Raw genomic sequence first — 24,435 nt, 5'->3', positions numbered from 1 at the left:
AACCTAGGCTGGGTTGCTCGAAGCATGGTTACCGCTAAACATTGGTCAAGTCTTCTTAAGACTTACTGGGTAGTCATGGCATCCAATGGCAGTTAGCGCGAACCATGCATCCAGCAACTCAGCCTTGAACTCGTCAAAGTATTAAATTTCTTTGTCCTCACCTTTAGGTGGGCAACCAAGAAACCCCACGTCACTTTGTTTAACCATTCACAGCAAAACCTTAGGATAGGCAGCTTTTTGCCGCTCTCTTAGCGCAACCTCTTTCCCAGGGCTTTCCCTATCTTTGGGTGAAAAGCCCTGGGAACGAGGTTGCTCTTGGCGACCTGGTTTTTAGACCTGATAAAACAAGACCTGCGAGTTTATTGAACGGATTCAAGATCATTCAACAAAAAGCGTTTCCCTCTGGAGTCCGAACAAAGGTTTAAATTGTGAGAGGAGAACATTAGCATACAACAAAAACAAGCTATGCCTTATAAGTATGCTTTTTTTTTTTGAAGAATTCCATTGGGGAGTGTATTATCAGTTCTTAAAGCTCGTACACCTGACGTTTTATCGTTGACTTGATAGGCTGTTTCCCTCATTAAGTATTAATTAGTCATTGAAATTTGTGGTCATTTTTAGCCGTTTTAGTCCGTCAAATGACGTATTAAAAATCAACCTCGTTCCCAGGGTCTCTCTTCTCTGCCTCCTTTGTTTCCTCAACGACGAAGGAGGCAGAGAAGAGAGACCCTGGGAACGAGCTTGATTAAAAATGACTAAATTTAAGGATGCGAGGAGGACACGACCATCTGACGATAAATGTTTACTTTTCACTTCAAATATCCACGCCTTTGACAGCTTTATTCCCGAAACAAGTTAATTTCTTTTAATGCCAAACGGCATGGAGTAATCGGTAAATTATTTCAATTACAGGAAGTATCATTTTAGGATAACGTTCTGGTAGCCGTTGTCGTCCTTCTTGCTTAAAGGGGCACTGTCGCGCCAAATTTGCTGTTTTTAGGTCAAAACTGACTGGGTAAAAATCTAAATTAATACTTAAGCTCACAAGTACAACTTTCCTGACAACCCACTAAGGGGACATGACATGTATTAATGGCAGAAAGAGCTATTCGTATTTAATTTTTGGCAACTTTCTGAAGACATCGTCCCCAAACTTGAAAAAAGTGGTCAGTTTTTTCAAGATTCAATCCATTTCCATCCTCTCCATCCTAAGGCCGCAAACAACAAAAATAGCTTTAGTGCACTTCCATGGTTATTAGTCACAAAACTACAGCTGCATTATTTTTTGGTCTTCTTTGAAGCAAAGACGTCTTTTTGTGTTTTGAAGTTTGAGTAAAATAGCGTGACACTGTCCCTTTAAGCGCCAAAATGCCCAATATATATATATATATATATATATATATTTAGTAAAATCCAACTAGTGGTCTATTATCAATGCTGCGTTCTGATTGGTTGAGCTACTAATAGGCTATTTGTTATAGCCCACTAGTAGCGAAAGCGCCGGCCATATTTGTAATGTTTTGGCGGCAGAAAAGGATTAAAGTCTAGCTTTAACTAGCGAAAGATGTTTTGTCTCGATATTTTTTTGACCAACTAGTTGGATTTTACTAAAACAATTATTCCTCTCGCCCTCATGGCCTCAGAGTCAATAGCCCATTCGGCCTTCGGCCTCGTGGGCTATTGACTCAGTGCCCATTCGGGCTTGAGGAATAATTGTTAAATATGCAGATTACACTTTGTTGCTGTAAGATCTCACCACTGTTCATCACAATACCTGGGAGAGGGGGATGTCAGTGTCCTGAGATAACGTTTGAAAACTGTTGAGAATGAAAATACAAATACAAAATACAATTATTGAACCAAAGACCACTTTCATAAATGGCAACCAGATTTACATAGTTGAGTATTTGTGTTAATTAGACCTACTACCCTCATTTTTGAAACAAAATTAATATTCTTTTGAAATTTGCTCGTCGTCATCATCATCATCATTAGCAGTCCGTCGATATCGACGATGACACGATGATGATGATGACGACGAGCAAATTTCAAAAGAATATTAATTTTGTTTCAAAATGAGGGTAGTAGGTCTAATTAACACAAATACTCAACTAGCGAGTAAGCGAGGCTAGAAAGGCTTATTAGCATTAAAACAAAAGAATATTTAATTTGGCCGCCACTATGAAAGAGGTCCATAGCAATCTCGACCCCAGAACTCTTTTCTTGACTGAGGGACAGAGGAGTTCTACCCCGTAGGGGTAGTCAGGAGGAGGCAGTGTGGCCCAGTGGTTAGGACGCTTGCCTTGAGATCTGGAGATCCCGGGTTCAAGACTCGTTCTGACCACTCGTTGAATTTGTTCCTGGTAGTCCCTGGTTCAACTTCTCGGCACACTTGTAAATAATCAACTAGTTTGCCTCCGGCCAGTTGGGATTCTTAACAGTTGTTGTTGTTGTGTTTTATCGTTTCGTTGATTGTGTTTCATTGGCCCTGAAAAGCCCCCATGGGGAGTGGTCAATTAAGTATGTATTGTATAACCCTGAAACAAAGTGTCTTCTCATTGGTTTTCGTGAACAACAATCAAAACCGAGGAGTGAGCAGTCGGTGTAAGATTCAAATAGCCAAAGTTTGGCTATATGAACACTACCGCGCATGTTCTCCTACACAGAGTTAGCCTTAGGTCGATGCGAGGCTCTGGTGACAAGAGTGAGGTCCATAGCTGGTAGAAGGATGTAGCGAAAACAAATTAGTGTTTCCCAAAGGTTTCAATGTTGTGTTGTGAGCCGAAAGCTGGAAAAGGTTCATATTAAGCACTAATGACTGGCCCTAAGGAAAGAGAACGTTTTTTGTGTTTTCCCGAGACCCTCAATGTTCCCCTTGGCGAAAACTAAGGATCTCAGGGAAACAAAACTCATTGTTTACCGTAGGGGTAGTCAGTGGGTGTTCAGATATACCTCCCAACTCAAAAAAACCCAAACCTGAACAACTCATACACAGTTGCCACCTTAAAACTTTTTGCAAAATGTTACAAATTCCAACTGTAAATAAAAAACTTAAGTATCACAAATTAAAAACTTTTGGTGAAAAATCAGTACTACACCTTTTAAAATTGGTTTTACTTTTCATTTCTTGTTTGAAAACGTTTAGGTAGAAAAACATTTTTTTTGACATGGGCTGGCACACAAACATGACGCAAAACTAACTTGGCACGTACATGTCGAAATTTCAAGCTCCTCCTCCTCGAATCAGAAAACGTATTTGGAGGTATAACAAAAATGTTTGAAACGTGAACATACCTCTTCAGTGGACTGGCCATTCTCAGGAGTCTAACAACTGCTGGAGAACAATCACCTGGGAGGGAAGCCACTAGAGATGCTTCATCATCTAGAAACAACAGGGTGTGATATGGTCTGCATAGTGAACAGCACAAACACATAAAAACACACAAAAAACACTTTGTAAAATTTAATGTCTGAAAACAGAAAAGATAATAAGGCAGGCAATGATGATGATGATCAACCTTGTTCCCAGAGTCTCTCTCTTTTCCTTCCTTATGTCCTCGACGACAAGGTAGGAAAAGAGAGAAAGCCTGTGAACGAGATTGGATAACGACAAGGATGACGACGATGATGATGATATAATAATAATAATAATAATAATAATAATAATAATAACTTCTTTGTAGTAGAAAATGAAGAAGTCAAAGTTTTGTGGGATATCAATGTTCAGTGTGACAATGTGATAGAGGCATGAAGACCAGACATAATATTGTAATTGACAAGAAAGAGAGAAAGGGGATAATCATCGATATTGCTGTACCAGCTGACGTAAGAGTAAGGGAAAAAGAAAGGGAAAAAGTGGAAAAATACCAGGACTTGAAGAGAGAGATCGGAAGACTGTGGAAACTCAAAATGGTAGAAGTCGTACATGTACCTGTAGTGATAGGAGCCCTTGGAACTGTCACCAAAGGATTTGATAGGTGGATTGGAAAGCTAGGGATACCATTCAATGTTGGAGTAATGCAAAAAAACTGCCTTGTTGCGAACTGCAAGGATATTGAGGAAAGTGTTGGAAATGTGAAGAAGAGATAATTCTGTTAGCCTTTGGTCATTTGTTATAACTAGCCTAACAGAAGAAAAGACAGCAATGACAAACAGCCAGAACATGATGTTGAAACTTTATGATGATGATGATGATAACTTTACAATTTAAGTCTCAAAATTAATTATTTAGCCGAGCATGAGTGCTGAGTGCTCTACTGATTGGGGAGACTACAAATTAACTGAAATCACAACAATCAAATCAAATGTTGGTTTTTTAGAAGAGGGGAAAACTAGAGCACCCAGGGAAAAACCTCTCAGAGAAGTCAGTAGAAAACCAACAAACTCAACCCACATATAGCGCCGAATCCAGGAATCAATCCCGTGCCACATTGGTGTAAGGCGAGTGCTCTCACCACTGCACCAGCCCTTATTCTTCTTTACATAGAAAAGAAATGAAACCTAGCAATAAGATCAATAATAATTTACCAGGAAATGTCTACTTCAACTTTATTGCTATGGCCTCTATATGATTTTTTATTTACCAGTACCAATGACGAATGAGAGTGATAAATCTAACCTTATCGCTGCAAGTGAAGTGTGTATAGCCTCAGGCTGCAAAAAAATAAAAATTCTCTTACAATCATCCCCATTGCTTAATTATGCAATTTTAATTAACAGTAAAACAAAACGATAAGGTCAAGACAATCTCAATAAATTGCTGTATATAATAAATTAACAAATTTGCCCTTACTTTTATCAGAATTTTCCCAATCTTCAATTTGTGCACTTTGTGTGGCAGACAGAAGCTAACATTTACCCATCCATTAATCTTAAGTCCCACAGATCCACTATCACGCAGGCTGAAAAACAAAAGACATTAATTTAATGCATTATTAATATAATTATGTCCTTGGTACAAGATTCTGATCAAAACTTGAGAAAGTAAGTTCATCCTGGTGAGTGTGGTTCTGAGACAGACAATGGGCACCTTAAGCAACAAGAAATTAAACTGTAAGAATAAGTATGACATGAAACCACTGCTTTGGTCTTCTTGTCCTGGCAACAATGTGAAATGATCCAAATTTAATGCAGACAACTGACGAACACAACAACACAATAAGAAAATTTCAATTCCCAACATCCGCAACATCCAAACCAATTTTATTCCTGAAAACTGCACTCATAATACTCTTGCCAATGTTTTAAAAACGGTTCAGTAGAATAATGTCATTATCATCTTATTGGCTGATAAAAATGAGTGAAATAATTCAAACCATCCACTATTTCATGGCATCTTCAGAGCCAGGTGAGGCTTATGTCAAATTGATTACCAATAAAATTATTTAAAAATAGAGGAACCGTAGCCAGGGTAAAACATATTTTAAAATAATTATAAAAACGTTCACTGGCTATATACGGTTAAAACTTTCGAGCTTTCAGCTGTCAGGCTACAGCCTCCATTAAATTATTATTCAAAAAACGCTGCTCTGGGTCCTAGAAATCTTGCAAGAAAGAGCTTGTCTTGAAAAGACAATCTCACAATTATAGTGCAAATAACAGGGGAAGTCTGAGAAGGAAAAATTGCAGAACCAAGCGAGAGGAGATAGAGACTTGCCATCCCCAGTACCCATTCGTATTTCTCTGATCTTTATCTGTCAAACTTTATGCCCTATTTCTCAATTATTTGATCTTTTCCCACTAAGGACGCTGGATTACTGTTCAACCCACTGATACCCCAAACACCCTAGGACGCTCCCAGTTGACGAGTAAAATTGTCTGGCATTAGACAGACTAACATCTGTCAAGTCTCACTCTCAGAGGTAATTGGGTAAAGATAAAATACTAATCATTTAATCCTCTCAAGGTGGCAATTTGACTGTTATCAATTTGTAGAGGTAATTACAAGATTTTGAGTGTGCTTTGAAATAAATAAGAACAAAATTACACAAGCCCATAGGGTTAGTGCAATTTGTAGTCTTTGAAAAATTTTTCGATTGCTTATCTATTCCAAATTGCACAAGAAATAGAGGATATTACATGGCCACGCAGAGATAAGAAATTTCTCTTAGAGTCTTGAAAAATGTTTCATGAGTGAGCGTAGCGAACAAGTGAAATATTTTTCAACACGAGAACAGAAATTTTGTATCTCCACGTGGCCATGTAATATTCTATTATTTTATTATATATTAAACACCAATGAAATACTAAACCATTTCACGAAAAGGCATCGAAAGGCACGATATTTAAATGTAACCAAAGCAACAGTGATCTTTTCATGTGTGAAGATAGCATGTTATCTTCACGTGTGAAGATATGTTTTTGTGTGAAACCTCACATGGTATTTCATTGGTGTTTATATAATAAAGAGTCATATCATGTGATTAGTTATTTCAAAATAACTTATCATACCGGTAATTATGCCAAGGCAACGCACTTGCATCACATATCCAAATTTTGCACCATCCAATCCAAGGCTCACATTTGATTGACTATCTGTAAGTTTCTTCAATCATTGACCAATCAGAATAATTGGTTTAATTGTTTCCTCTTTTTGCATCAAAATTATTGTTACCAAACAGCTGCATTTCTCTTAGCCAATCATGTTATTTTTATTTATATTATTAGTTTGGTAAAACCATTCCCATAGTAGCTAAGCCAAGGTAGTAAAGAAACGAGTGAAGATTCAGCTAGCAGGAAAGCTAAGAGTATAATTTGCCTCGAAAAAAAAAGCATTTACATAAAGAAAGTAATTAACCTCTCAAATACAGATTTCAAGTCACTGGCCAGCTTACTCCTTGGGAGCATGTTTTGGAAAGGTGACTCTGCACAATCTGTTGTGAAGAAAAAATCAAAGTAACAATGTCGTTCTTAAGCCAACGTGCAATCCCACAAGTATACTAAGTAATATTCTGTACCTTCTGGCATTGCAGCCATTTCATCTTGAACAGAAAGCATAGTTTCCCTTTCTGAACTCAAATATCTACACCTGGTAAACATGAAGAGAACTGTAAGTTATTTTTGATAAACAGTGTTTAAGTTGTGGGTTCAACTTGGGCCGGACCAACACTATGAGCATTCAACCCTTTTGTCCTTGAAGGGTTCCTCATTGTCCACGTTAAAATTGTTTGGCATTAGACAGAGTAACATGACTGTAAGGTGGCTAAAAGCACATTAAAAAACTTGGAGAGAAATCTCTTTTTTGAAGGACTACCTCCACAACACTGTTTCACTTACTGTAAATAACATTTTTATATAGCTGAACTGTTCTTTCCTCAACAGTACATGCTTTCATTGGTTACTTCGAGGTCACATGACATCTAACAATAAAACTGTTTCCTGCCAAGAGTTTCTGAGTGGGAAACAATGCAAAATCTATGACATCAGAGGGTAACAGTGCACTGTTACTGGCGAATGTTGACCGACGACCCCTATTGCTGTTGCCAGTGCTATATAACAAATCCCTTAATGACTGGTCCCTCAGGAAACAGTTAATTTTGTTTCCCTCGAATCTCAATGTTTCCCTCTGCTGCACCTCGGGGAAACATTGAGATTCGAGGGAAACAAAATTAACTGTTTCCCGAGGGACCAGTCATTAAGTGTTTAATGTTATGGTACCAAACTATATGAAATAAGACAGTGCTTTAAACATGATTGGTTGAGAGTTTTGTAACATCCAGATTAGTCCATTCCACTTGACAGAGCCTTGCTCACTCTGGATATCAGAAAGACCATGTTCATTATTAATTTTAAGCATCAGAGGACTTTTTCCATGTTTGGTCAAGCTTGATGTTTTAAACACGGTAAAACACTGCTGCTCGTTTTTTAAACATTACTTAACCACCAGGCCCCGGTTGTTCAAACTATGGATAGCGCTATCCACTGGATAAATCACTATCCAGCAGATAAACACTAGCAAAACCAATCGAGTTATCCACTGGATAGTGATTCATCCGGCGGATAGCGCTATCCATCGTTTGAACAACTGGGGCCTGATCAAGAAGACAGATAGTAAACACAAAGTACTTTAACCATAGTTAAGTACCTTATTTCCTCATGTTTCAGTGCAATAGCTATTCGCTTGGACAGGTCATGATAACAGTCAACCACAGATGGTTCTACAGTTGCCTGTAAGGGTTGGATTCAAAGTTACAGTTATAAACTAGCCAGACAGCCTGGGGAAAATGTATTAATTATTGATGCCTGTTTGCCTGAGAAAAGCAAATGTATAATGGCTGCTCAGCAGCTCAAGATTCCGCAATGTTTAGGTCAAAATTCAAAGGTGAATTTCAGATTGAACACTACATATCAAATAAAGCTTTAATATACAATGCATCAACATCACATACCTGTAGGACAAAAACAACATTGAAAAGTTTCATCATAACAACATCTTTTCTCGAGGATGTTTCATTTCTCTAAACAAGTTCAACACAAGTGATAAATTAGAGGAGACATTTTTGAGTGGACCTAGATTTACATGTAGTTAACCCATTCATGCCTAAAGGGCCCCCAACTGACGAGTAAAATCGTCATTTTGACGATAAGCTGCGGCTACATGAGCGAGTTTTTGCTTGCGATGGTGATGCCATTTTTTTAAATTGTCACGTCAACAGTGTGCGGTGAAAATCACCCGTGTAGCCACCTCGCACAGGTGATGCAACAGCTGAAAAAATTGCAGGAAACAAAATATCACAAGAAAGTGAATGATTTGAATTTTTCGCAACAAAGTTGAGCACTTTGTCACTGCATTCGTGACAATTTATGATGCGTCCAGAGGTTATTGAGCCAATCAGATGCAAGAACGTCATTAGTGTTTGGGTTTTCACAGAGTGCTTACGTTTTTCTTTCTCTCTGTTTTTCTTCATCCATCAAAAGGTCATATATTGCGGACAAAATTGCAATATCATCGTCCAACAAATTTTTGTTTATCAACTAATAAAATTCATACCCAGTCTTCCAAGGTCGCGCAAATTGTGCAAAAACTTGTCGCCAAGTGTAGCCACCATTGCTTGTTGGTGACACAAAAATATTCAAAAAAATCACATCACTATAGCAAGCAAGTCTCAATCTCTGGTGGGGAAGGGTTAGAAGGGGGGTGGGGGACTCTTGATAATGGTAATTACGTGTGCATTGCCTGACTAATGTGCCGATCAAATTGAAACTTCAGCATCCCCCCCTCGGGCAAACCCCAGGCATTTGACTATCTTACTGTGCTCGGGGAGTGGGGAATTTGACCTTTGCCTGCGTGAGGTGGGGCAAATTGAACTGGAAGTGTCAGGTTTTTTTTTCAGGTGCCAAAGTTAAATTCTCTAACAGCTATAAAACACATGTCTTGACGAGATGGAAGAGTTTAAAGGAAGAGATATAGCATTTGTGAGCGATTGGCTTACAAAAAAAGTGTTCAAAAGGTCTTTATTTAAGATGGCAGGAACCGATGACGATTGTTCTTCAGTAGGGTATGACAGACAAATCCGACGATAGGGTAGGGCATTTGAACACCATTTTGGTCCGAGGGGGTGGGAATTTGAACGATCCAATCTTCAAAAGTTCAAATGCCCCTGGGGGCCGGTGGGGAGGGGGATGATGTTGAAGTTTTGAATTGATCGGCACATAAAAGTTGTTAAAGGCTGCAAACTGGTGCCATCTCACTTAGTCCTTGCCTAGACTGTGAGTCTGCAGCAAGGCGGTTTCCTGGTTCTGCAATGTCCACTAACAATGCCCATTGATGATCATCATCATCATATTTATTAAATAATGTTTAAAAAATGAGCAGCAGTGTTTTATCGGGTTTAAAAAGATGAGGTGTAGCCGAATGTTTTTAAACCCGAGAAAACACATGCTATGAGTATTTTGAACAACTTCAAAAATATTCCACAAAAAGTGTGTCCATTGGGAGTTCAAACAAGGGTTCAAATTGTGAGGGGAAGATATCAGCATACAACAAGTCGACCTTACAAGCAGTATGATAATTTTAAAAGCATGTTTTTTCCCTTCAGTCCTTATTCTTTGTTGTCCATGGTTGAAGGAGGTTGGTTAAAAATGCTATGTAAGAGAAAGTTCAGAGAACTGAAAACTGCCAATGAAGAAAAAGCATTGTTGGAAAAATCCACTCAAAAATCAACAAATATGTCACAAAATGGTCTTTTAATATTTTCGCACAGTGGCAAATACATGCCTGAACAAACAAGCAGAGAACCGAAGAAGAAGGGTTTGACGTGGAGTGGGACAAAATCCAAAGTCTAGAAATGAACATTGTTGACATAATGGCAGAGTCATTGATTTTTTTGATTGGCAAAATTTGTTGAAGAAGCTTAGAAGGAGCATGGGTAAAAGTATCAGCCCAGAAGTTTGTAATGGCTGAAACTTCAAAAGAAATTTCATAGAGATCACCAGTGATCTTTATAATAAAGATTGCTTTATTTGAGAATAAGCGATAATTGCATTGCCTGCACTTTCAGCCCCGTACTCCCCTGAGACTGAAATCAAAGCCACCACTGGGCTAATTTCAGAATGATCATAGATTACCAGGTATTTAAAAATTATTCCATAAGCGCGCGTTGGATATGAGATGGTAAATAGCCAACGAGGCGCGTAGCGCCGAGTTGGCTATAACCAGTCTCATATCCAACAAGTGCGAATGGAATAATTGTTTTATTAAATTCCTTCAACTCCAAAAATTTGGAAGTACGAAATACGAGCGGAAAAAGCGAGCAAATCCGAGCGAAATCGAAAAAAACTTGATGAGAAGTGATGTGATGTTGTGTAATACCTTGTTGTCAGACAGACGCAGGCTCATCACGAAAACATTTCTTGCCTTTTCGCGTACTTCTAAACGTCGGAATTGATCCAAACTTTCCACAAAAAAAGTTTTTTTTCTCCTTTTTGGCTTTATTCAAAGAGTAATTTTGCATTCCGGCGAAAACATTTTTAGTTTAGCAACGCTTAACGCAATCATTTACCATATAAGGTCAAACCAAAGTATATGAGCTGATAACCGAGATTGAGTGAACCAATCAGAGCACACGAAATGCATTATCCGAGGTTGAGAATTTAATAAAAAGGATTATACATGTGGCATTCTATAGAAGTTTTGATAGGCTGTTAGCCTCATGAATTATTAATGAGTTTTGAAGATTATTAGATGATAACATTTATCGAAATAAAAAAATAATAAAATATGTTATAATGATGATGATACCTTATGCAGTCCTTAAATTGCACATTGCAACCCAATACACCTGTACAGTACCTTAGTAATAAAAACTAAGTGCAAAAATAGAAACTGTCGAAATTTATAGGACGCGATTGACCTGCTTGATGCAAAGTTAAAATAATAATAACAAATCATTTTAGTTGGCAGTCAGCCCTCTAGGAGGCTTTAATTCACGGAGACCTTCCATCTTGTTGGAAACTCCTTGGGGTTGCATAATCCCATTAATTTTGTTTGATCATTTTGCTCATTCTACTCTCAATCTTTTCTCTCTATTCCCACCTTTTTTTATAAAACTGCATTTGGTAAGTAATACTCTGACCGGACTGGCATCAGAATTTTATCAAACTCAGTAAACACAGACCTTAAATTCCGGATCTTGTTTTTTGTATGCAAGCGTCGGATGACCCACAAACAACACTTCATCCACTTTCAACTCAAACTTGGTTCCACATGCCTCTGAATGTGGTGACAGAATGTTTGCAAGAGTACTGTCTGAAAAGCTATGTGAAAAAAGATACAATGAGTAATGTCTAAAACCCATACATTATTGCATACGATTAAAAAAGTGTATAATAAAATTTACAAAAAAATATAAAAATACATGTATATTGCCCAGTCTCACCCAACAAGATGACCATCTCTAATTCCAGAGAAATTCCTAAAATAATGGAATAAATTAAACAGAGGAGAGAGAGTTTAATTATGATACTCTTTATCACAGAATAAACGCTGTACATGGAACTTGAACACAAGCTAAATGCAATTAAGCAAGCTAGTGAGAGGCCTTCATTACTACCCTCAAGTACTAAGCATTCTGGATATATGTACAAGGTGCAAGTGGTTCAGTCTTCGATCAAATAAAGTGCTCCATGTGGTTTGCAGAGTGTTGTAATAGACTAAAAGGCAATGTGGTTGTCTTGGCATAATCTTCTGATTTAGGACTACTGATCGCTGAGACCACATAACAGCAAACAGAAGGAGAAAGGAGTCCAAGAGCTGAAACTGGTAGACCTATCAGTCTGCACATAATTTGTATAGCATGACTAAGCCAAATCTCACCTTATATCAGTGTTGTCTTCCACTTTTGTCAATGCAAAGCGATTCTTGGGAATTTCTAAACGTAAAATGTTAAATGCGATGAAAGACAACACAAATATGCAAAATGCAAGAAATGGTCCAATTTCTCTCAAAAAAGGAAGACAAAAAAATAATATTGTTTATTTCTTCAGGATCAGACACCATGATGATACTTCGCTATTCTACCTGGGGAGGAGGGAGTGGGGAATGGTGTGAGGAGGAAGAGAGTTATCATCAACCTCCCCTTGTTGAATTAAACAACAACAACAACAACAACAACAAAAACAAAACACAAAAAATATTCCTCTCTCCAACTAAGGTAAATTTCCTTTTCTCTTCTTTTCCATCACTGCATTCTGAACAGTTTAAAGCAATTCTGTACATCATTGAGGCAGCTTTCCCTATCCAATTCTTGCACTGCTGCCGCCATTCTTTTTCCATCTTCACTTTCACTTTGTAATAACAAACACATCATGTACAAACAAGACCATGGTGGCCCACAGTTAGTAAATTAGCCAGATCTGAGTAAGAGCATATCAACATTCATTCCATCTTTTTAAATCGCTGATCCACTGTTTCAGCTGCTGGCTTTATTGTTCTGTAGTGAAGTATCCAACCATACCCTGAATTTCAAAGCTTCTGCTGCCAATACATACAGGGCCCTAAGCTGTGATACTAACGAAAATTTTGTTTTTCCCTGCGCACCTGTCATCCTGCAGGAAGCTCCACAAAAGCTATGGAAAATTACCTTTTTCTCTTCGTTCTGGGTGGCAAGGCGCTTCAAAGGGATACCTGAATAAAAGGCTTTGGCCCCTGCTTCCAGCTGTCACCAGAATAATGCTTACAGGATCGCAAAGATCCATTATCCATTCTCTTCTACTTCAACATGAAAGTCGCCATCTTGAATGTTTCCTCGTACCCAATCTCTCGTCAATTCTCGGGTCACCTCAAGGCTGAAGTGCAATAATAATTAGGGTCAACATTTCCAGGGAATTTATAGGTCCCAGGGGTGATCTAGGGGGAGGGTGCAGAGGGTGTGCACCCCCCTCCTGAGATGACCAGCGGCTTTCTAATACAACTGTTATTCCGGAGGAGAAAAAAATACGGAGCCCATCATAACTATTCTTAGTGGTGCACCCCTCCTAAGAAAAATCCTAGATCCGCCCCTGGGTCCCACAAGGCAATTTCAATAGGCAGCTTGCTTTACCAACAAACAACAACAACTTTTATTTATCCACGGGATCCTTAACACTAAAGAGTGGTCTTCTAAAGAGCCGTGCGCAATAAACCTAGTACAAAAAAATTACAAACATTATTAAAAATTCCTATAATAAGTGCTAAACTAAGTTAAGAAAATTCTAATATACCATAGCAGAATAAAAACTATTTAAAGTAGTGGCTTTCTTAGTCTCCGCTGACAGACTGTTCCATGTTACTGCGCCCCTATAACGAAAACTTTTCTTGAGGGCCTCAGTGTTCGGTCGCTGAATAAACAGGTTATGCTGCGCACCTCGAAGACCATGTCTGTGAATGGTATTAAAGCTGGCGAATTTATCAGACAGGTATTCGGGTTCAAGGTGATTTACAATTTTAAACATTAAAGATTTCAGTTGCTTTGTACCGTCTTCTATTAAGCTGCAAGTAGATAGATTGTGCTTCAGAGGCCTTCAAATTCTTTCAGCAACAAACTCAACCTTGATATGACGCCGAGTCAGAACTTGAACCAGGGCACAATGGTCGGAAGCGAGTGCTCTCATTGCTACGCAAGCCCTGCTCCTCCTAACTAAAGTTCAACCAGATGCTGAGATTTGAGGGTTACATAAAAAGCGTCTTCAGAAATGGAATACCTGACGTCCTATGGGTCCATCATTAAAGCACGAAGATGATTTTGAAACAGCCGCCTCTAGCTGGATGCTAGCCACTTTCACTTTTTGAACTAGAGTGCCTGCTGCCTTTAATTAACGCAAGTATCAAGAAAATAATCCAAGACGGAATTTTTATTGAACGTTTTGGGTCGTATACATTTCATTGCTTGAGGTAAACTGCGCTTAAGAACAATTTCTCTAGTTTTCGCTCATACAAAATATTTTACGAAAGATAGAAGTGATTCTGGTTTGGAAACCCAGGAAACCGTATGTAGTGAAGCACATTAAGGGTGCTTTCCGTTAAGCCAAAATTTCCGGAAATTTCGGGCTGAAGTGAAGTGGAAAGGTCCGTTTCGGTTCGGTCCGACCGGAATATTTGGGACCACCTCTGGAGGTGGTCCTCTTTGACCGGTCAGTACGGTCCGACCAAAACGTGCTTTTCCATTTACAAAAATTCTCGTTTCCAGCGGCATTTCATTGTGATGAAACCGAAATTTCGGTGGAAACGTAAATGGAACGCTTCGGTCCGGTTGGAAATTGACTTTTGATGAAAAATTTCGTTCCATTTTTCCTTGGTTAGTTCCACTGGTCTCCGACCTGATGGTCCGGTCCTAGACCCTCATGAGTTTATCCATTGTAATGTATCAGCAAAAACTCGTAGGAACTTACCATAATTTTAAGAAAAGACCGAAGAAGTAATGTACAAATTATTTCAAATTTTCATTTTAATCGCTACATAACAGACTGGAATAGTATTCCATCGAACATTATGCATACACTTTCCTTAAACAGTTTTAAGTACTATCTATTTGATCATTTGTATCATTTTTAACAGGTGTAACTTGTGAGTGACGAGTAAGTCAGTACGCAATTTAATTAGACTTTATTCGCATAAAAGCTGATGGTGGCGTCAATCGTGCGTCACTGTCCTCTAATAGATCATAGGCAAGAACCAATCAAAATGTGAGAATAACTTGGGTTATTATATAATTGGAAACCTCAACCGCTTCAACCTAAACCGGTTGCTGTTGAAACGGTTGATCCCAATGGAACACGACCTTACACTTGAGTGCTTGGTTACCTGGCGTATGAATGAAAAAGAGGCCATAGTTAACCTTGTTTTCAAGGCTGCTTTTCTCATCTAAATTCCGACTAATCATCTCGAGATTGTACAACATCACTAACATAAGAAAAGTAGGGAGGTCTGTATCATAACAACGCCAACACCAGCAGCGAGCCTCACTTTCATGAAGGCCAGGTAACTAAGCATTTAAATTCTGAATTGTCACTCAACAGTCTGACTAATAATTGCTTAAATTGTCCAGTTAAGTCCGAAGGATCACTTATACCTTTCGTCTATAAACCGCACTTCAAATATATATTTCTTTCATTCAATAATATTCTAATTCTTAGCTCAACATTTTTTAAAACTATTTTTTGTCATGTTGAGGCTGTTTTTCCAGTCCAGTCTCCCAGAATTTATTCTTGTCACAACAACTTTTAATTACATGTCCACACTTTTCCTTTCGTAAGCAGCTAGCGAGAAAATGACTAACGAATTAAGTCTTTTGTTCAACTCTCATAATTTCCTCCAGCAGAGAGAATGACCAGACTTAGCTCAACAAGCTAAAAAAAAGAATGGATAGTTTTGGGAAATACGACAAGAGAAACATATGGGAGGGTTTGTTGCTCAAAAGGATTGAATGAGAAACATGAATATTTCAACGATATCTTTCAACCATTGCATTTTGTTTACGTTTAGGCCAATTTGAAGACTGGAATGGAAAAACATCATCTCCTTGAGATTATTAAGAATTAGACAACCAATGATCAATAAATTTTAAAAATGTCATGTTATCAAGTACGTGAGAAAGTTTGATTTATATGCAGTTGTTCCGTCAGTACCTACTGTGAGTTTGATTTGACTTTACATGAAAAAATTAGGTTGTATTTCACCTCTTGATATAAATAGAAAGATAATTTGAAATCCTAAAAGATATACACTAATCACAAGCTCTTCTTTTTGTCAATGTTTACCAAATACCCTAGGTCCTCCAAAATATATGAAGTTTATTATGATTTGTACGACTTGTTTTTAAAGTCTTTGTATCCGGCGAGGTGGTTATAGCATTTTTATTACCTTACCTTGATTTATTTAATTCTTTGAGGATCAAAATTCAGTCGAGGTTAAAACATAGTTTTAAAAAGTGCGACAAAAGATTTTCTTTTGCATAAGACTTTAAGAATGGTAAGATTTACGATATACCCGAGTTTCAGTCTATTTAGCGTCAGATCCTGGCATTTTACTAAACTCGAACCAAATCGTCAGCCACAGAGCGAACACTACTGTCGCAATATAACAGATTAAGTAAACATACTCGAATGCTAGTTCAATTGTAAAAATGTCCGAATAAATTATGCCTCAGACGCCTTCCAAATTCTTTCACCAACAAACTCAACTTTGATATTGATTGTAAAAAATATCATATAGATTGGTCTATGCATGATCGAACAAAGGTCATATTGAGCGCTAAAGAAATAGAATTATATCTCTTTGCTGGTCATGGTATTTTCGAATTTTTTTTTCCAGATTATCAAGAGCCTCCTTGTTTCACTCTATGAAGTAGCCGTGCTGGTGCTTCTCGTTTCGGCAACGAACCTGGACATTACAGCTGGGCTGCTGGGAAAAGAGAAGGTTTTTGAAACATTTAATGGTGAGAAAAGACAAAGTCATGACTGAGTTGCCTAGAAGGTTTTGTCAACTGAAAAACAGCGTTACACAGTAAATTGCCTTTATGCCAAAACTTATCAAGTGTGGCCGATAGCTATTGTAAAAATAAAATTGAAACTCCGACCTTTCGTCCACAAGGATCCGAGAATTCACCGCATTCCTTCCGAGAGTCGAGAAAAGGCTTGTGGAATGCTTCAATCAAGCGTAAAGTTGCAGGGTCTTTTTCTTGTGTAATGACTGGGATGATCTCGATTGCAATGCCTTTGAAATCTATGTTTTGGCATGTTGAAATGTGTTTCTTCACCGAAAAGCTTTGGCTGGTGAGGTGTTGAAGTTCCCGTACGCGGTCGTGTATGAAAGGTGTGGCACTGCTGATGTATTGTTTGTTATTCACAGCTTTTACATTTTACTTGATAGACGGTGTTTCTTCTTAGGCACAGGTCGGTGTCAGAAATCGGTGAGAAATACTGTTCATGTAGAGAAGGCGCGTCTGAGGGTATATGATTTGTGAGTAACGCGTACTGGAATGTTTTCTTTTCTAAAAAATGTTAGTAACTTCAGTTGTAGTTTAATCGTTCTGAATCGGGGGTGGAAGTGAAATCATTTAACCTTCGATATTGGTAATTCCTGTCATTTTTTAGCCCAATGATTCATGATTCGTTAACAATTTGTGATTCGTGATTCTTTTAACCATCTCTCGTAATTCATGATTCCCAAGTTTTGAACACAAAACTTTATGATTCCTTCTAAATTTAACAACTCATAACCACTGTGATTCATGATTCAGGATTCCACCTCCGATTCTGAAATGTATGGGATCTTGAAATACGACCATTAATTCTACGGTGTTGGCTGGTTGGAACTCTCGTTTACTCTGGGGGCGCGTTGCTCGGTTTATGCTATTTTCCGGGTATTCGTTCAAACGGAGGATGTCGTCGATTGCCTGTTGATGTTTCTTCAAAATTACTAACATTTTTCGAAAAGAAAGCATCCTAGTACACGTTGCTCACAAATCATATACATATAATAACTGATTTTTTACAGTAGCTATGGGCCTCACTTGAAGTTTAAGTTTTTATAAAATGCTACGTGCTGAAGGACAACATACAACGATTGTCTTTATGTCAGTTTAGCAGCTGTGTATGTCTTTTTTTCTTTCATGTCTTGAATTGTATACTTCTCGGTTCAACATCACATAATTCTCAGTCAGGGATTCTTCAACTCTTCTTTCAGATTTCCACCTTTTTGGACACGTTATGTCAACACTTAAAACCACAGATGAATTTGATTGTGGGTTACATTGCTTGAGAAATCACCACTGCCGATCATACAACAGCAAGCCCGTTAACGAGAGACGTGAAGAAATTATCTGCGAATTAAGCAACCAAACAAGACAAACAAGACCGGATAACTTCAGGCAAAGTCCTGGATTCACTTATTTCGGAAAAGGTGATCGTTTGGCAAAAAATATGCACATAAACTCACTTATGCATACTTTGCGCGTCTTAGCAATGCATATGCACGCACTGCACGTATAATTATAATTTCCTGATTCATTTGATTTCATCTACTTACAAATAGTCTCAAGAGCCTTTAAAAAAAGTTTTTTAACTACCCGATGAAAGGCATCAAATTGGAACGGACTTGCAAAGGCTTAGTGTTTAATTTCCGATTTATTCACTGTATTCATGTCCCCTAAAATATAGCGGCAGAAAATGTAAAAAGTCTTCTATTGATTAGCCTGCTTGCAGGCGGTAATTCACGGAATTCCGGTCGCCCTTTTGGACCGGTGGAAGTCGGAAGATCTGAGATCTCGCCCTCTCCCCCACCTCGTCGTTTTGTCACCCGGTCCAGACCTATCCTATGCGCTTCCAATATGGCGTCTGATACGTGTTTGGTGGCAACAAAAACATCTACCGCCTGCGAACAGGCCTCATAGTTATTGATCGGTATATAAGCCACTTTTCCAAACTTGAAGCGATGAACAATAAAATAAATTAAGTGTTTTTTCTTTTGACTCAAATCTTCAGCTGTTAAAGGCTGGCATTCAAATCATCCTGGTCATTCTTGCAAAGATATCTTAAAATCTCGCGACTCTTTGGGTGACGGGGAGTATTGGATCAATCCTGAGGGAAACGGAAACTCAATGAAAGTCTACTGTGACATGACAACTGCGGGCGGTAAGTTTGCGAACGATGTGAATTGGAAAAAAAAAAGGGAAAAAAAAGAGAAATTGGCCTTCTGTTATGAGAAAAACATAAAAAACAATAACAGCGACTGAATCGATTCCGAAACGAGATATAGATCAGCTGAAAGCAACAACAAACTTTAGAACATTAAAAGCAAGGTCAACACATCATAACACCAATCCCAGCTGTCCATGACCAGGTGAGATGGTTGTGCGTATGCGTGATGTGATGGCCACACCGAGTTTGGTGTAGTGGTAAGGTAAAGGTAACGTCACTTTTAAATTATTTAACGTCTGTAGTTCCTTCAGTTACGAAACTGGTATCAATGGAAGCCGACGGTGCGCCCTTTACCCCCCTCCCTCTGTCAATGCTCCGTTTTTCACGGATATTTAAAGCCATAGCTTCACGACTCAGAGGAAGGTCGAAACAGATGTTGAAGTGAACGAGGATCAAACCGGGGAACTCTTGCTCCGAAAGCCGCGCACTAACCTACTGAGCTACACCTGTCAGGTGTGTTCACTTCGCTTTTAATGCTCTGTAACAAACTTTTACTTATCCGATTAGGCGCCATAACACAATACAAAATCCTCAAAGCACTGGCTGTCCTTTTCCCATAACACCAAGCACCAACGGAAATCTTCCGCTAACAATATATTAAAACGCCACCAAGCGGTTCATTTTTTCCGCCCTCTCAGAAAACAAAAACTTCTCTTTTAAAAAGTCCAAGGTCCAGGCTTTACGTGTGTGGTGACAAACTATTGTAGACAACCCCAACTTGTGCCCACAAAACAAATCATAAAAAAGCTAAGGCATTATGAAAAACTGGTTGCTTTGACTCGCATTCCAAGGTCACGCAAAATTTTCAGCTCATTGTTTAGCGATCTTCTCATTGGTCATCGAGGGACTGGAGACAAACGAGCAGTTTATTTCCAAAGCGCAAACCCATTTTTACCAACAAACGAGTGAGAAGTGGTCTTTACTTATCCGTATAAAAAGTAGTTACCGGGCATATGTGATGATACAAAAATCTCTGAATTACAGGAGGCTGGCTTCTTGTTTTCAACGTTGTAGTTGAAGACTCAAAACCGCTACCCACAATTGCAGCTCAAGACTCGTATCGCAAGATCGACAATTTTCGAAGCAACCCTTTGTTTCTCACAAATAACGCTCTCAACGAGCTGCGAAAGTTCTTGGCCTTCACGCAAATGCGATTTCACTGCCACAAGCCAGGGAAACGTACTTTTCATGTGGCTACGATAATTAACAGCACTGGTGAAGCTGTGATTCAATTCTTCACCGGACAAACAACACAAAAGCCGGAGTCATGTGGGTCCTTTATACCGCTGCCAGATGACAATTCGATCCTTGCAGGTGAATGTGCCAAGTGGGGAAGAGAAAACTGGAAGTTTCATGTTGGAAAATGCTCGCATCAAGGCCGTAAGGAACTAAGGGATCATCTTGCAATGATAGGAGACAGAGCTCACTGGAATATTGTCCCACCAAGATGGGAATGTGACGATTATGTGCATCCCAGTAACCCCGCTCCCCCCGCTGGTAGCTTTTGGAAAATATATGTTCGTTAATCTGAAGGGTTTAAGATTTTTCACGAATAAACTGGATAAAACGCACAACATGGAGCTTTAAGTTCACATTCATAACAGCGGTGATAAATGATATCAAAGGAGTTTTAGCAGGGGGATTTATCCATATCAAATTGTTGGCGAAGATAGAAATTGGCCATTTGGTAAACTTTTGGTCCGACCACCTCCATTCTCCACATCCTTAGCTTTACAGGACTAAAATACTTTGAGTGCACTGAATGTGGTTCTTGCAAATAAAAAGCTGACATTGGTTTTTGGTCATCTTCAAAGAATTAGGTTTTTTGCAAAGTGAAGTCACTTTTATTTAACGTCGGTAGTTTTTTACCCCCCTCCCTCCCTCTGTCAGTACTCCGTTTTACGTGTATTTAATTAGGGTCTCAATGGGGTTTAACCGTTAGCCGTAAAAGGGCCAAAAATGTAACCGTTCGGCGTAAAAAGCTTAACATTTAACCGTTAGCCTTGAAAAAAATATATATATCAGCGAAAATTAAAGGTTTCAATTGTCTTGCAAAGAACCCCATTTGCGTATCGTTTAACTAATTTTGCTAATTACTAGCCGTATTTTTACGAACGGTTTTTCAGGTCGCTAGGCGAGTGACAAACGAAAATTTCGTGAGAACAGTTCCTTTCCCAACTCGCTGAAAGTTAAGCGAGTCGCCAAATTTCAATAGAATTCTCATTAAATATAAGCCACCAAACCAAGTAGCTTAAGCGAGTTGGCAATTACTTCCGGCCAATGAGGAGTCGATTGCGGTTATTCAAATCGGAAATACAACAGGCGTGCTCTCTTTATTATTTTTATTATTGTATTGGCACTGGGCACGAGCTCTCTCCTCATTTAATCTTACCCTTGAAAACACGTATTATTTTTATGTCGCTTAACGAACTCTGCAAACAAACCACTTTCAGGAATGATAAGCGAGACAACGGCTGTCATGAAAACATGGCCACTGTCACTTCACAACGCCGGAAATGGCGGATGCGTCTTTGAAATGGATCGTACCACGCAATTTGACAGACTTGACAGCCGCCTTGACGTTCTGACAGCTCTCACAATGCTCCCTATACTCAGGCTTTTCATGATTTTGCCATGCTCCACACTAATGGAAATTAACTATTCACGATATTTCCAGTTAATTATTACATTAATGATGAAATGGTATATGTAGTGAATCATATATGAACTGCCGATATGAAATCAAGTGAAGCTATGATCTTCGCAGTTATGAACGTAATATTTGCAATTGCGTAGAGAAGCCTGAAAAATTCAGGACTTCAACAGGGTTTGAAACCGTGACCTCGCGATTCCGGTGCGACGCTCTAACCAACTGAGCTATGAAGCCACTGACGTTGGGAGCTGGTCATTTGTGGGTTCTAATGGTCCCGCGAGGAATGAATCAATGATGAAATGGTATATGAAATGAATCATATATGAACTGCGGATATGAAATCAAGTGAAGCTATGATCTTCGCAGTTATGAACGCAATTTTTGCACTTGCGTAGAGAAGCCTGAAAAATTCAGGACTTCAACGGGGTTTGAACCCGTGACCTTGCGATTCCGGTGCGACACTCTAATCAACTGAGCTATGAAGCCACTGACGTTGGGGGCTGGTCATTTGTGGGTTCTAATGGTCCCGCGAGGAATTTTTTTCAGGCTTCTCCACGCAATTGCAAAAATTGCGTTCATAAATGCGAAGATCATAGCTTCACTTAATTATTACATTATAATGTGAAACAATGGTAATTAATTTTTAAACTTTCAGTTAACCGTCAAGCCTGGTTTTCACTAGCGACGCAAGCACAAGGATCGAAATTTTTCCTTTTCCTTGTGCATGCGCAGTTATGCTTGCGTTCGCTTGCGTCGTGTGAAAACAAAACACAGCATAAGCACAAGGACATTTGTTGCGTCTGGCCAATTAAAGCACTCGTTCCAGATTCCCTGCGTCTGAGCGTTTCAACAATATGGCGGTTGCCGTGGTAGATTTTGATGCTAATGTCGACTTTCGTTTTCACAAGCATAAGCTGCTTGTGCTTGTGGTTGCGCTCATGCTTGCGTCGCTAATGAAAATCAGGCTTAACGGAAAAAAATTAACCGTTAGCCGTAAAAACCACTATCCCATTGAGACCCTCTTTAAAGCTGTAGCTACATAAATTAGAGGAAAGACGAAACAGACGTTGGGATCGAACTGGGGACCTCTTGGTCCCAAAGCCGAGCGCTAAGCAACTGAGCTACGCCTGCCTCTCTTTTGTCATTGAAGTAAGGAAGGAATGACGTGAAACTACCTCTTTAACTTTTGATTAGCCTGCGAACAAGCTCAGTCTCCATTGGGGTCTCGCGCGAGATTTTCGGGCGCGAGTGGAGGATCCTCTCGCGGCTCGCTTCGCTCGCCGCTCGCGATCCGCCGCTCGCGCCCGAAATTCTCGTGCGAGACCCCAATGGAGAGCTTGTTCGAAGGCTAACTTTTGATCAGTGGGGTTTCTCAAAAAACTGATTTGAGAACAAAAAGGACGGTACAAAGACGTTGTTATTGATTTGACTGGGTGATGTACCAATTTTCACAATGTACATGTACAAGATACAAGTACAAGGACACAGTGATTTTAATGTATCGGCAAGAGCGCGTGGGAACCATAATTTTAGGGAAAGGCCTATGAAGAAATGTACAAATCATTTCAAATTTTCATTTTTCAATCGCTACATAACAGACTGAAATAGTATTCCATCGAACATTATACATACACTTTCATTAAGTAGTTTTAAGTACTGTCTATTTGATCATTTGTATCATTTATAGTAGCTGTAACTTGTGAATGACGAGTACGCAATCTAATTAGGTTAGCTTTGGGCTGTATTTAAATTTTACTTCTTAATTTATAGTATGTTTAAGGAGGCTCGAAAGGGTTTTCAGCTGAGCGCGCGCGCGTAAGCCACACACGCAATTCGTAAGCTGCTCGCGTCAGCTCATGATTCAAATGGATCACGAGAAATAAACAAATACCGCCAATTTCGCTCACCTTTCTCCTAATTCCTGTATATAAGGAATATAAATAGACAACTCCTATTCACGAAAACTACGAAACTTCTACACAAAAGGCTTAATGGTCACTTAAATCCGTTTGTGTTGGCCTGTAGCTCCACTCACGCGTGGACTCGAGTGAGTGGGTGACGCATGCGTAAATGCTGATCTTGTAACCCCCTCATTTTTCCTGATTTTGCAACTTTACTCGTTTATATCTCTGCTTCCGGACGGTAAATTTTTTTCATTTTTTGCATGTTAACTTAGATTAATTTAAACCGTTTGTCTTTCAAATTTAAAAAAAATCTGTAGGTGAAAAAAAAAGTTACAGCCACATTTCAAAAAAACTGATTTTCCCGAAAAACTGGCCTACAGATTTTGTTGAATTTTAAGTATTTTAGAGAGTATTTCTAACATTTCCTGGTGACGCTGAATGGGAAAATTTCACCGTCCCGTTTCTTCAAAAAAGACAACATATGTTGATTTTAAGGCTCAAAGAAATGCCTAATATCGTTGCCATGGTAACGTTATTTTGGAGCAAAATATAATGTGAGAAATCTACGATGGGTACTTAATACCCTGGCCAAATTTCGTCCTGATATGATTACCCTAACTGTATCAAAGGACAGAATATGTTTATTTGTTTGAAAAATTGAGAAACTATTTCGAGCCTCCTTAATATTGGGGAATATTCCTTGTA

The 24,435-nt window shown here is 38.9% G+C and overlaps 2 protein-coding genes across 4 annotated transcripts in view; one reads left to right on the top strand and one right to left on the bottom strand.

Annotated features, from left to right (window-relative positions):
* Positions 1-13,260, bottom strand: part of LOC137971167 (GATOR1 complex protein NPRL3-like) — a 21,171-nt gene extending 7,911 nt beyond the window's left edge. The window contains exons 1-12 of one of the 2 annotated variants that reach the window (XM_068817914.1): positions 13,080-13,260; positions 12,314-12,368; positions 11,877-11,912; positions 11,616-11,754; positions 8,388-8,456; positions 8,084-8,166; positions 6,957-7,027; positions 6,797-6,872; positions 4,793-4,901; positions 4,619-4,653; positions 3,295-3,408; positions 1,775-1,817 (exon numbers count right to left, since the gene is read on the bottom strand). In XM_068817914.1, the coding sequence (XP_068674015.1) occupies positions 1,775-1,817; positions 3,295-3,408; positions 4,619-4,653; positions 4,793-4,901; positions 6,797-6,872; positions 6,957-7,027; positions 8,084-8,166; positions 8,388-8,456; positions 11,616-11,754; positions 11,877-11,912; positions 12,314-12,368; positions 13,080-13,194 (945 nt within the window). In that variant the 5' untranslated portion in view covers positions 13,195-13,260. The remainder of the gene's footprint in view (positions 1-1,774; positions 1,818-3,294; positions 3,409-4,618; positions 4,654-4,792; positions 4,902-6,796; positions 6,873-6,956; positions 7,028-8,083; positions 8,167-8,387; positions 8,457-11,615; positions 11,755-11,876; positions 11,913-12,313; positions 12,369-13,079) is intronic. The other variant, XM_068817915.1, reaches the window with a different exon arrangement.
* Positions 13,261-16,324: 3,064 nt separating this feature from the next.
* On the top strand, positions 16,325-23,016 carry LOC137970696 (uncharacterized). 2 transcript variants are annotated; one of them, XM_068817228.1, is made up of 5 exons: positions 16,325-16,444; positions 16,787-16,910; positions 18,161-18,376; positions 18,958-19,107; positions 20,158-23,016. In XM_068817228.1, exons 1-5 carry the CDS (start codon positions 16,442-16,444, stop codon positions 20,697-20,699), a joined length of 1,035 nt encoding a protein of 344 aa, XP_068673329.1. In that variant the 5' UTR covers positions 16,325-16,441; the 3' UTR covers positions 20,700-23,016. The 2 variants fall into 2 exon arrangements, with proteins under 2 accessions (XP_068673329.1, XP_068673330.1); XM_068817229.1 differs by lacking the exon at positions 18,161-18,376.
* The last annotated feature ends 1,419 nt before the right edge of the window (positions 23,017-24,435 follow it).

Source organism: Montipora foliosa, chromosome 9 (assembly GCF_036669935.1).
Source record: "Montipora foliosa isolate CH-2021 chromosome 9, ASM3666993v2, whole genome shotgun sequence".
Taxonomy (NCBI): Eukaryota; Metazoa; Cnidaria; class Anthozoa; order Scleractinia; family Acroporidae; genus Montipora; species Montipora foliosa.
The sequence above is the reverse complement of the archived record's forward strand: the minus strand, read 5'-3'. Positions and strand labels throughout refer to the sequence as shown.

Excerpts from the sequence above, each read along its gene's own strand:
- LOC137970696 (XM_068817228.1), top strand. Across the intron at positions 16,911-18,160 it reads GGTTTTTGAAACATTTAATG|ATTTCCACCTTTTTGGACAC; the intron begins GTGAGAAAAGAC and ends CTCTTCTTTCAG. Across the intron at positions 19,108-20,157 it reads TGACATGACAACTGCGGGCG|GAGGCTGGCTTCTTGTTTTC; the intron begins GTAAGTTTGCGA and ends TCTGAATTACAG.